Source organism: Podarcis liolepis (assembly GCF_965112155.1).
Source record: "Podarcis liolepis genome assembly, chromosome: 2".
NCBI lineage: Eukaryota > Metazoa > Chordata > Lepidosauria > Squamata > Lacertidae > Podarcis > Podarcis liolepis.
Window position 1 is genome coordinate 73,800,578 of NC_139555.1, and position 12,960 is coordinate 73,813,537.

The 12,960-nt window shown below is 41.9% G+C and overlaps 1 protein-coding gene across 1 annotated transcript in view; it reads left to right on the forward strand.

The window, feature by feature from the left end:
* The window catches only part of GRM2 (glutamate metabotropic receptor 2), an 89,512-nt gene extending 77,373 nt beyond the window's left edge, over positions 1–12,139 (forward strand). Inside the window, exons 5-6 of the mRNA XM_083488689.1 lie at positions 3,261–3,435; positions 5,317–12,139. Of these exons, the coding sequence (XP_083344815.1) occupies positions 3,261–3,435; positions 5,317–5,390 (249 nt within the window). The 3' untranslated portion in view covers positions 5,391–12,139. The remainder of the gene's footprint in view (positions 1–3,260; positions 3,436–5,316) is intronic.
* The last annotated feature ends 821 nt before the right edge of the window (positions 12,140–12,960 follow it).

Genomic DNA, 12,960 nt, shown 5'->3' on the forward strand with positions numbered 1-12,960 from the left:
GCATTTAAATTAGTACGGTGTTGTTTTCCTAAACCAGAATTAACTATTTTTTTAGAAAAGTAGTAATATTTATTAACTTGTAAAGCTAACATGTGCTGTGCTCTGGGGAGCTATCACTAAAAAGTATGCTTCTACTCCTTTGCCAGATAACTGAGCCAATCTCAGCTAAGACAATTATTATTATTATTATTATTATTATTATTATTATTATTATTATTACCCCGCCCATCTATCTGGGTTGCCCCAGTCACTCTATCAATTATGTATACTCAGCAAATCTTAAAGAAACAACGTACTTACCCCGTAGCTACTTTCCTGGGGGAAATAGGGGGTACACAGAATATGGGGTGTGATGCTTTCACCGTTGGCACATCCATTTGTTTTGTTAGGGAGACTGTTCCTTTGTCTTCACTGTTCTCACTGTGGGAAATTGCAGTCAAACATAACGATGCATGAGTGCTAGTTTGTGCATGAAGGGGTTAAGATCACAGAGTTAGATTCATAGATTCAGCTAGGATATGTCCCCTTTCCTCCAACTAGGGAGGAAGTGAAGTGAGAAAGGGCGTTTTAAACTTTGCTCCAAGCTTAGAGCACTTGTTTGAAACAATCTGTCTGTATTTTTCTACCCAAGGGTATTATGCCAGAATTCTCCTAGCTGCTGCTCAAATAAATGCATAAATCTGATCCTTTGGCAAAGGAGCCCTGTAGACAGTGAAAATCCCCCTCCTTCCCCAACTCTTGTAGCAGAATTCTGTGAGCAGAACTCCACTCAGCAGCTCTCTGGTATTTCACATGGGACAATCCTAGCCCTACCTGGAGCCATCAGGGATTGAACCTGAGTCCTTCAGCATGTAAACCAGATGCTGTGGCCCCTCTTCCAGCTGCATCAGCTACTATAGATGAGAATGTTGAGTTACATAGAACAATTCCTCAGGTGCATAAGATACTGATTATCTATAGCTATAGATGCTTAATGCGAACTCAGCCATTGAGTAGTCCTCAGTGGAGTTGGAGGTCAAGGCAGGGATTCTGTTGATTTAATTACTCACTCTGCTGTGCAAATCATCCGAGGCTAGAAGCCCTAGGGAATTTTCAATAAGTGTTTTTCTAAAAATATATATATTCAGGCCCTTGACATGACATCAGCAACCTATTGCTGTGTTAGTATGATAACTGCATTTATGATTATGAAAACTCTCCAATAGTCACCCCCAACCTGATGCCCTCCACAAGCTTAAGTTGTGAAAGGCCACTATCCAAGGAACCACAATAATTATAGGACAGTTGCTATTGCTGGAAGCATCAGGGAATAATAATAGATGTCATCCTGTGATTGGAAAATCACATGCTCTTGTGACTTTAGAGAGTGTGTTGATGTGTCTCAGGAAAGGAACCAACTGGTAGTTGACATTATTAGCTTTTTGTCATTGAGACTTGCTTTCTCTTTCTATGCACTCATCTTGGTAATTCCTTAATCTGTTGAAGGATTCGTTTTCTTTAAGAAATATATATGTATATGTTCATGAAATCAGTCGGAATCTCTTGACAGTTCCTGAGTCTTTGTGATAATAACTTTCAATTCATATTTCTCATTTGTTATATTAAATCCATTTATATGCCATGGGAGTTGTCTTCCATCAGTATGGGGAATGTACTGAGTGCAAAAACTGCAGAAGTATATTAATTTTATCGGAAGATATCTTGCTTGTTTCTTAGCAATTCAAAGGCAGGGAATTTCAACTTCTTCCGCACCTTATGCAAGCCAATGAGTTAGTGTATGTAGAACTAGATTACAACAAGGGAGATATGGTAATACATTTTAAAGTTGATTTAAATAAAAAAATAAAAAAAATCCATGTAACCCAAATAACAAAATAGAACTTCATGACACAAACATAAAAACTAAATTGAGCCAAACCAAGGGTGGAATGTGAATCCTACATTTACAGGAAGAAATGATAAAGCTGGTTGTCCAGATATTTGTGATAAGATACAGACAGAGAACAACAATAAGAAATGAGAGCAAGAGGTGAGGCACACAACTTAAAATATATGCAGGGACATAAACCTATAGCTGAAACCATCTGATATATACTAATACATGGCTTCCACTTAATTCAAAGAGGCTTAATTCTGAGTAGGGATCTATTCCTGAAGGATATGTTTCAGGATTTCATGGGCTGCACTCCTATTCCTTCAGGCTACACTGACAGAAAACTAACTTCTTTAATGTGACATAACCTTATATGGGAGATGCTGGTGGCGTTGTGGTCGGAAGGTTGGCAGTTTGAATCCCTGCAACGGGGTGAGCTCCCATTGTTCAGTCCCAGCTCCTGCCAACCTAGCAGTTCAAAAACACAACAAGTGCAAGTAGATAAATAGGTACCACTCCAGCGAGAAGGTAAACGGCATTTTTGTGTGCTGCCCTGGTTCACCAGAAGCAGCTTAGTTATGCTGGCCACATGACCCGGAAAAACTGTCTGCGGACAAACACCGGCTCCCTCGGCCTATAGAGCGAGATGAGCGTGCAACCCCAGAGTCATCCATGACTGGACCTAATGGTCAGGGGTACCTTTACCTTGAACCTTATATGGACAAGTGTGGTTTTATAACTGTACACTCCTACACATGTCTACTCAGAAGTAAGCCCGACTGAATTTCATGGGGATTGCTCCATCACCTGGTAGGCACCTATAAGATAGCAGCTTAAATCAGTTAATCTTGAAGGTGCTGTACAGGACTGCTGACAAGGGACCCAAGACATGTCCAGCCCTAGGCAGAAACAACTTTTTCATTTGTTTTCATTTGTTTTATTTTCAAGAATGTGATTGGGTTGCCCTTTTAATTTCCCCCATGTCCTTTTTTAAAATTAAGCGACCAGCACTGTGAATAGGTTGGGTTAGTAATGTATGACTTTTGCCCATATGCCAAAGAAGCCAAACCTTGAAAGAAACCTTCAGAAACGCACATACCCTTAGGAAAATAAGAGAATGGTGGTTGGTAGGAGAGAACGAAGAACTCAGAGTGCATTGCAATTTGGGTTTATACAATTTGGGAAGATTTATTGAGTGAAGATCATGCTTCTTCTAGTCTAGAATCAAATGGTACTTCCTATTTCTCTGCCGGTTGGAAGTGTGTACTTGGGTAGTTCCTATATGCAGGGGGTACATAAGTAGGGACACATGTAAACACCACACTTTCTTTCTTTACCTTACAGATTGATGCACACTGTTTTTCTTTCTTTCTTTGCCTCTGCACAGGTCCAGACCACCACCATGTGTATCTCTGTTAGCCTCAGTGGCACAGTGGTCCTTGGTTGCCTCTTTACTCCCAAGTTACATATCATCCTCTTCCAGCCCCAGAAGAATGTCGCCAGCCATCGTGTTTCCACCAACCGTTTTAGTGTGACTGCTGCAAGCTCCAGCCACTCGCATGGTGAGTAACATAGGATTCCCCCTAGGTACTGTTCTCTGTATTCTGAATGGCTCATTGGGGCCTAATAGTGATTGATGGATTCATGAATTTGTTTAATCCTTATTTACAACATCTAAGCTACTTCCCATCGCCACACAGTGGTGATGAATTTTATAAGCTATTTTTTATTTATTTTATTTATTAAATTTATATACTGCCTTTCATCCAAATATCATAGGGTAGTTTACACCATAAAAACACAAAATACATAGCATAAGAATAAAAATGAATAACACCCCCAGTTGTGTTTTGTGATGAAATACTTCACCTTGTCTGTTCCAAGTCTACCATGTTCTGTAACTGATCCACTGTTCCTATGCAAATGCACCATTTTCCATGAGATTCTAACACAGTAATTCATCCATGAAGGTGGGTGCTTCGAGATGGGTCTTTATTGTAGGATTGGCGCTCCTCCTATGCATGCAAGTTTGTTGAATTGCCCACATGCCCACCCCCACACCATTTAATCTGGATCTACCCTTTCCAGGGAAAATCTGATAAGCAAATGAACAAATCTATTGCCAACTATCCATTTTCAAATTAAGCTCCTCCCACCCTAATCTGGAAACACCTCGTGACAAACAAAATAATTTGAGGGTGTGATACATACAAATCTAAGGGTACTGATTTTGGCACAGGTATAAAATTGTGTGTGTTAATGGTTAAGTACATGGCTACAAAGACAGCTTGGTTTTGCTAATCAGTATTGTGCATGTTATACTTTGCAGTAAACAAACAGTATAGATAAACCAAGAACACATTTATATTAATGACACAGACCATTTATTCCCTGTTCCCCTGTAAAGGTACACTTGGGTAGAAATGTCATGGGGCTTGCAGTTCAGCCATTACAACTCGGTTTCAAAAGCAGAAAACCAGTTTGGCTTTGGCTTGTTTTCCTGGTTCAGATGTGATGAGGAACTCCAGCTTAAAACAAGCCAAAACCTCCACACTAAGGTTGGCATGTGAGAGGAGGGGAAGAGGGCTTGATCCTGGCACCCATTGTTGGCTTCCTAAGGCAATGGTTTCCAGACGCCTAGAATGATAATCCAAAACAGGCCATAGAGTGTGGCAAATCCTCTACTCTGGGAAGAATAAAACATTCCTAATAATAATTTTTCTTAGCTGTGTCCAAGTCCTAACAAAAGGGTGTGTTATTGCTAGGTCTGCTACTTCTCAGTGGCAGCATGTTAGAAGAAAATGTGGTGACAAACAGCATCTTGCATTCCCTTGCTACTTGTGTCCATTCGGACAGAGACAACATGTGATCAGGATTTTCATATAAGCAGCGCTTATCTGAGGGCAACTCCCATTATCCCTGACCATTGGATGGCTTCCTTTCTCCAACAGTGACCAATCAGTGCCCTGAGAAGCCCACAGGCAGTGTGTGTACTCTGGCTTACATCACGGTGTTCCGTTGCACCATAAACTGTTTAGTTATGCTGGTCACATGACCCAGAAAGCTGTCTGCGGACAAACGCAGCTCCCTCGGCCTGAAAAGTGAGATGAGTGCCACACCCCTTAGTCGCTTTTGACTGGGCTTAACCATCCAGGGGTCCTTTACCTATCTTGTAAGGATGAAGACAAAGCTGTGCATATTGCATGGTATATAAATAAAAGCTCTAAACAAATCAACTCAGTGTTTATATGAATGAAATGTATTGATGCAGAATGATTGTGTTAGAGCTGATGTGCTAGAATTTGAGCTCAGCTATGATGCATGGGAACTCAGCACCACCAGGTGCGATGGAGTGGTGGTTTGCAGATGGTAGTGTTTGGGTAAGTGCAGGATTGTTAAAAACTGCTGTTCATTGAAACCTCCTTCTGTTCTCTGCCCCACAGGGTCATCTTCTCAATTTGTGCCAACAGTGTGCAATGGCCGTGAAGTGGTGGACTCCACAACATCATCCTTGTGAATGCCTCTGTGTTCTCTGTCAGTTACCGTATGTTGCCTCTGTGCTCGCTCCCTATGAACACATGCCTTCTTCTTTCCCACTGGGCCTCTTGTTTCCTAAAAAGAGAGAGAGAGAGAGAAACCCTGTTCCCCATGCCTATTCGTTGAACAAGTTTTTCCAAGGAAAAAGCAAGAGAACAGAGATTATCCTTTACCCCCAAAGTCCAGCACCAGTTTAGAGATGCAAGGAAACTTTGGCACAGTTGAGAATGTATTTGTGAAGAGGCCCATGATGTTGCCCTCATGATATGGATACAAGACTGATTCCCTATCAGATTACTAGGGTGACAATGAAGAATCCACATATATTCCTTTATCTTGTCTACACTTGAAAAGGAACGTTGAAGCTGGTTGTTGTTGTTTATAACAAACTGCATTCCCTCAAACTTTTCCTCAATGTATACTTCTGCTGTTAAGAGGGAGGATCAATATTAAAACTCTGAAGAATACCAAGGAATCCGTGGTGCTATGGATTGAAAAGATGGGATAGAATCTCCTCACGTTTTAAAAACCTGGTGGCACACACTGATACTTGCAATGACTCCAAACATACATATATTTGTAATGTGTCTACCAGCTGTTTGCAAGCATAATCTCTGTGAGAAGCTTCCTGAAATGAATTGACAAAATGCTCCTGTGATAGTATCTGAGAAGAAAAATAGAACCACACACCTGGTTTTTAACAGAATAGTGAGTTATATCTTATATGCCGCTCTGCAGAACAAAACAAGATGAGGCAAAGAAAACACACATCCCTGATGAGTCCAGTATTATTCCTTGGTTGGCATCCATCTGTCTCAGGAGACAATGGAGGAGTGCACAAAGGAGTGCACCTTTGTGGGAGAAATCAAACTGTTAGAAGGTTACAGCGGCTGCTGTGGCTGTAGAAAACGATATGGGAGAGACATGTTTTGTTGCTGCTACAGGTGCAACATGAATTTCTTTTCTCTGCTCTCCTCCCAGCAGTCATTCCTCCTCTGATCACTGCCATGGATACACATCCCAAGTGTCTCCAGGCACTGCAGTCATCTGCAAGGGATTCCCACATGGTGGATTTAATGTTGCCAGCCTTTATGTCACATTTGCAGACATTTTTGTAAAGCAGAGTTGGTCTGCCAACAGGCCTGGTGCCTAGAGCCACCTTCCATTCTGCGGACATGGCTAAGCCGGCATAGATGTCATGAAAGACAGAAGTGCAAACCTGCTGTGAATGTGGGCTTGGAAGAGCACATCTTTGTTTGAGAGCCTGTTGTGCCATGTGATGCCCAAAATCTTCCTGATACAGCACATGTGGAGGAGCTGCTCCTGGCGGTTGTAAGTTGCCCATGATTCCCTTGCAATGAGAATTCATGAAGAAAACAGCAAATGATAAGGCCATGGGAAGTGTAGGATGGTGATTTATTTATATGATGAGTCTAAATGGAGAGACACCATTTTGCCAGCATGTCCCAAGAGTCAAGTTTCTCCATATTTTTTCCTAGGTCACTTGGAGATTAGGGCCCTGGTCAAGACCAGCCTTTCCCAACCGAGTACCTTCCAGATGTTCTGGACTCCAGTGTTCATCATTCACAAGCACCTGGCAAATGACCAGGAAAGTCCAAAACTTGGAGGGTACCAAGCTGGTACAAGGCTGCTCTTGACCTACAAAGAGAAATGCCTCTGAATACCTGTTGATGAGAGTTGCAGGAGGGCAGAGTACTGTGGCATTCGTGTGCTGCTTGTGGGCTTCCCATAGGCATCTGGTTGACTATTATGAGATCAGGATGCTGGGCTATATGGGCCATTGGCCTAATTTAGGAGGCTCTTCTTATCAGCTTAGTTCTATCCTTCAAGCCTAGGCCACTGGAGTAACCAAACTGCTCAGTGTTATAAGGAGTATGATGGACAGATTGCTCGTATTCTTGAATAGACTGGAAGGAAAATTCCCTTTGTCAATACCAATCATACAGCTCTTGAAAGTGGCTCATAATTACCTAGACTCTTGCTTTACAAATAGCACTGGAAGATTTCAATGGAAAACACACTTCAGGCCAAAGTATATATGGTGCTGAATAACATTGTCAGTTATTAGCTACGCTTAACAGTAACCTGTTATAAGCCGTCATAGTACAGTAAATTGTACAGTCAATATAGACAGATTTCACAGTATAACCAGGGCACCAGACCATTTTGTGTTGTTCCAGAAACCTTTCTGAACCTCATTGCCATCAACAGAGAGATCTTCTACTTATTCTAAACGATGCTGATTTGAAGCGAATATTTCCCAGCAGACTATCACAGGGGAAGTTGTTTGGCAAAAATGTGACCTTGAGTCAAAAACCAAGACAGTCATTTTGCAGATGATTACTTACAAGAAGCACATCCCAACAGCGAAAAGGGGGAAATTTGACTGTCCCCTGCAAATATGGACTTCTTTTTTCTATGTACTCTGTAGTCGCAGTGTAAACTCTCGTCTCCTCTAAAAAGTTAGCATAAAAAAGTGCTACATGCGTGACCTCTAGAAAAGGAAAGTAAATGGGGAGAGGGGAGATTCACTTGAAGGCTGACTCCAGCTTTTGAAGGACCTTTGGCCTGGGAAGACTGACTCCCTAAGCCTGTCAAGATAAAACTGGGGGCACGGTGAACAAGGGGGGCATGATTTAAGAATCCTCTGCACCACTGCCAATGGGCCTTACCAGCCCTCTTTTGTTCATGAAAGGAGACAACTTCCCATCTCTGAGCTAGTCAGGGCTTCTTCTCAGTGAAAACCAAGATGGTAGCACTGAATCCTAAGGTTCTGGTGGTGGTCCTTAAAGGGTCAGAGACCCCACTTCTGGCAGCAACTTTGGCACTCATCTTTCATTTCTTTTTTGAGTACCACAGGGTTTACTCTATGTTAGAACATTGAGTCCCGAGTCCCATCCATTTTTGTTAGCTAATAAGGCAAATAATACTTCCATTTTGCTATTAAGTTTCTCAAGTTTTTCAGAATATAACAAACAGCAACCCTCCCTCCATTTCTTTAATGTCAATTCACACAGTGAACCTGGTTTGTAGATTGACATCAATTGAGACATACATGAGGAGTCTTAATGAAGGACCACTAAAATGGAAAATAGTAATTTACAAAAAGGTTCCCAACTCTGCACTGAACTCATCAACGCAACATTAATTACTTTGATTCCTTTATATATTATTCCGTACACAAATCCAGAAACGCCTACTATATACTGCGGAATGTAACCTCTTCCTGGAAACATAAAACACACTCCATATGTATGCTTAGGACCAGTAGGTCTCATATCCAAAGCTCAGTACTGGTCTAAGCCTTCCAGCTTTGCAAAATGATGCACTTAGCCACTAGCAGAGCTCTGCCAAACCATCACCTCTCCCCACCTGCCAGATCTCACTTATGGGTAAAGTTGTCTATCAAGCAGTACCAAACTATGTGAAGTCTTTGTTATACGCCTCTGTTTATCTATGATGCTCGACAATCACTTGGGCTGAAGTTTCTCTTTTTGAGCCGATTGAATTCCTAGCAGCTGAGGGAAATGAAATCACCCATGTAATTCTCTCTTAAGATGAGATACAATGCAATTGCTATGGCAGATCTTTGCTTCCCCCTCCCCTGGACAAATTTTATAGCTTAGGAAATGGATGGCATAAGGGGAACACTTCAAGGCCTTAGTTGTTCACAATAAAGGGAAGCTAAAATAATACAAGTCAGAAGCACAATTTTACTTCTCTAAAGCAATTCCATTCATAACAAAACTATACAGAATCATTCTATACAGCTTCCAAAGCTGGCACAAATCAAGAAGCTTGGAGGACAATGTTTTTCCCCTGTATACAGGCAGCAGGCCTCACTCTTGCCTCTGGAATGAACAATTCTCCCTACAGCTTTGGGGGAAGGTGGAGCTACCTCACAATCCCAGGAAGATCAACATTTCAAATGATAGTATTCTTTTTTAAAATATATACTGTTTGGAATCCTAGTTCATAGTTGTGAAACTGACTCAAAGGCAGAGCTAAAAATCACTCTATTACTTTACCATTGTGAACTCATGCTGGGAGCCATCAGTAGAATGGCAACTACATTATTCGAACTTGTGAAGACGCTGAAAACAGGGAATTGGGTGTTTATGAGGTATTTGCAAATTGCAGTATTTCCTATGTATTCATGTAAATGTTTGAACCAGGCAATGTATTCTAATGAGTCGCAGTAGATGTGTTTTGTTTTTTTTATAGGCAAGACATAATTAATAGAATACCATTTAAAATGTTGTGTCAGTGCCACTATTTAAAAAAAAATAAAGCAGTAGACCTATGGCATGTCTATACTAGATTTCTTCCGCAAGTGATGATTTGAGGCACCTACACTATACCGTGGACCTGCCTCGCCTGTGCCATCCATATTGACAACAGGTGTGAAATGTTGTAAGGTGCCACTACATGTCATAGCCCTGTTTGTTGCAGCAAGATGAAGATATTTCCTCATCCCCTCCTAAAAAAAGGGGGATTTTGCATGAATATCTCTTTAATTGATCAGGTCTGCTTTTTGACATCTCATTGTAGTAACTTTCTGGGGCTGAATCTATGTGCAAAATTCTGAACCAGAAAATGGATGGCCTAGAAATTATTATTCTAAACCAATAGGAACATAGGAAGTTGCCTTATACTCAATCAGACCATTGGTTCATCTAGGTCAGCATTGCCTATGTGGAGTGGTAGTGGTTCTCAGGTCCCTGCCTAGAACCTGAGACCTGCAGCAAATGCTGAGCGGATACTCTTACTGATTAGCATGCAAAGGAAATCTTTCCCTACATTTTTGGACATGAGACTGCGGTTTATGAGACTCAGTAGGGGCCTATAAAAAGAAACGCCTCCTTCCCACCAAAATATGTGGAAGCCCTGCTCAAATACTTGAAACTACCCTTCCAAATGTTGCTGGACCCATCAGGCCCAACCAGAATGGCCAATGATCAGGGGGCGATAGGAGGTGGAGTCCAACAACATCTGGGGGAGTACATTGTGAAACACTGCTCTACACTAGTACTTGGCAGAGGCAATCTGGCCTTATCAGGGAACATTTGTCTCAAGTACCAAAGTATAAATGCCCAACCCTAGGTGGAAGGAAGAATTGTGGCTGCTGACACCCCTTAGCAGACCAGCGCCATCCAGTTAAACGGGATTACAAGTAAAAGCACGCAGCTCCTATCCCATTCAGTCTGCTGCTTTAACAAAGAGAACAGCTGTAATTGTGTATAGAAGTTCCTACATTGCTTGGAGATTCCAGAATATGCCCGTAGGGTTCTTCTATCTATTCCTCTCTTCTAACCCTTTCTACCGTTGTTATTTAAGCAGTGAATCTTACATCTGAAATTCACAGACGTCTATTGCTGTAAGCCACTTTGGATAAAGGGGGAAGACATGCCAAAATCGGATCTGGTCCACTCTCAAAGGTCTTAAAACAGTGGTCTGTGCATTGTAAGATTTTCAAACTGTATTATTAATGTATATGTAAGAATGCACTTCGTGGCAAAGAACAATAGTAGAAGAAAGGAAGAGTCATGCAGAAAGCATCGCTGGAGAACCACAAGCTGTTTTCAGGCAGACTGCTACACTTGCTTCTTTCTTGTATTATTATCCCATCATTTTCCTAAGCATTGCCAGGAGGTACACATGGGCTTCCTTCTTCCCCATTTTTATCCTCGCAATCAGCCTATGAGGTAGAAGTTAGGTAAAAACATTGGCTGGTCCAGGATCGCCTAGAGAGCTCCATGGCTGAGTGGGGATATGAACCTGGTTGTTTGTTTCAGGACTATCTATAAAGCAAGCAAAAGGAGAGTACAAGCATGTGGCAATCAAATTCCCAGATAGACTAAGCTCTTTAACTGCCCACATTGTTCTTCCTGTAAGAATTACAGCCACCATTCGGAACTTCTTCTCTTATTTGTTGCATACTGTTTACTTTTTTGCCACCTCAGGAAGAAAACATTAGATGAAAGGGAAACATTTTGAACAAAATGATAGAAGGTTCACCTTTTCAGGTTATCGTTTTATTTTTACCACAGGAATCACCAACATGATGAGGCTTTTCCCAGCACACAAAGGGTCCCCTTCCTTTGTTGAAATTAAGCTTGTAAGAAGCAGTCTGTGAAGAGATTACAGTGTACAGCAGGCACGTCCAACAGGTAGATCGTGATCTACTGGTAGATCACTGACTGGCTCCCCCCAAAGAAGCTCAACAACTTTGGCTTGGCCCCAAAAGGCTCAAAATTTTAGCTCTTCACCCCACCCAAAAAACGGGGTTTTCCTCCTGCCTCAAAAAAGCTCAACAACTTTGACCTGAATCCCTAAAAAAAGGGGGTAGATCACTGCCAGTTTTTAACTCTGAGTAGATCGCAGTCTCTTGGGAGTTGGCCACCCCTGGTGTATACTGTACCCAGCAGTTTCTATCAGTTTGCAAACAGGCCCATAAGAGGTTAGGGATCCCTTTAGTATTGGAAACTGTGAAAGGTGAAGGCACGCAGGGGAGGAAGACGGGGCTGTTGCAACAACAAAATGTTTGATGTGGGATGGGGTAAGGAGAATGTGAATTTTATCTAAAGATGCAAGTGTTATTGTGATACATACTGTTTAAAAAAAATGGAAAAGTTTAAAGTAGCTTTTTTGTGGGAAAGTTTGTGACTTTTGTAATTTATGTAAATAAAGTGCTTTTTTATTATTGAAGCCTTGTGTGACAAGAGCATCTTGTTTGTAGTTGGGAGAGCGGAGGTTGCAAAAACAAGCAGGCCAACTTTGACTGAGCCCACCATAGAAGCTTCAACTGCTTACTTGCCCTCAGATTCTAGCTAAGTGACTGCATCATGTCAGTGGCAAGTCAGTCTTGTCATCTGCAAATGTTGGACTTGTTTGGGATTATGAGCAAGGTGTAATTTTACTCTGCCCGCCCACCCACACACAAAACTGCTAGCTTGTGAATGCCTAACCCAGCAGTCAGCAAACTTTTTCAGCAGGGGGCCTGTCCACTGTCCCTCAGACCTTGTGGGGGGCTGGACTATTTTTTTGGGGGGAAGGGGGATAATGAATTCCTATGCCCTACAAATAACATTTAGAAGGCGATTTGGGCTGGATGCAGCCCCCGGGCCTTAGTTTGCCTACCCATGGCCTAACCCAATACAGAAATAAGCATACTTGCAGCACAAAAGGAGCCAATTCACCCTGATTAGGCTCTCACAGCTGAAGCTCCAGGAGCAGGTTTGTGAAGCTGCTAGTGTTGGGCAACTGATCTCCCTCAAAGCAGCATGCTGTCTAATCCGCTTTCACTCAGGCAACCCTTATCACAACTTCAAGGACCTTTGCAAATGCATCTCTCTCCCACTGCCTCCCCTGCTGGAGAGAAAACATGCTTAAGTGCCATTATTCATAACAAAAGAACTAATTAGCACTCAATATCCTGAATGTGAACTTTACACAAGTCATGCAGTGCCAAAATCTGAAATTAGACAAAATTCTTAGATAGAAGCCCAGAAGCTTCTGGGCGCAGAATG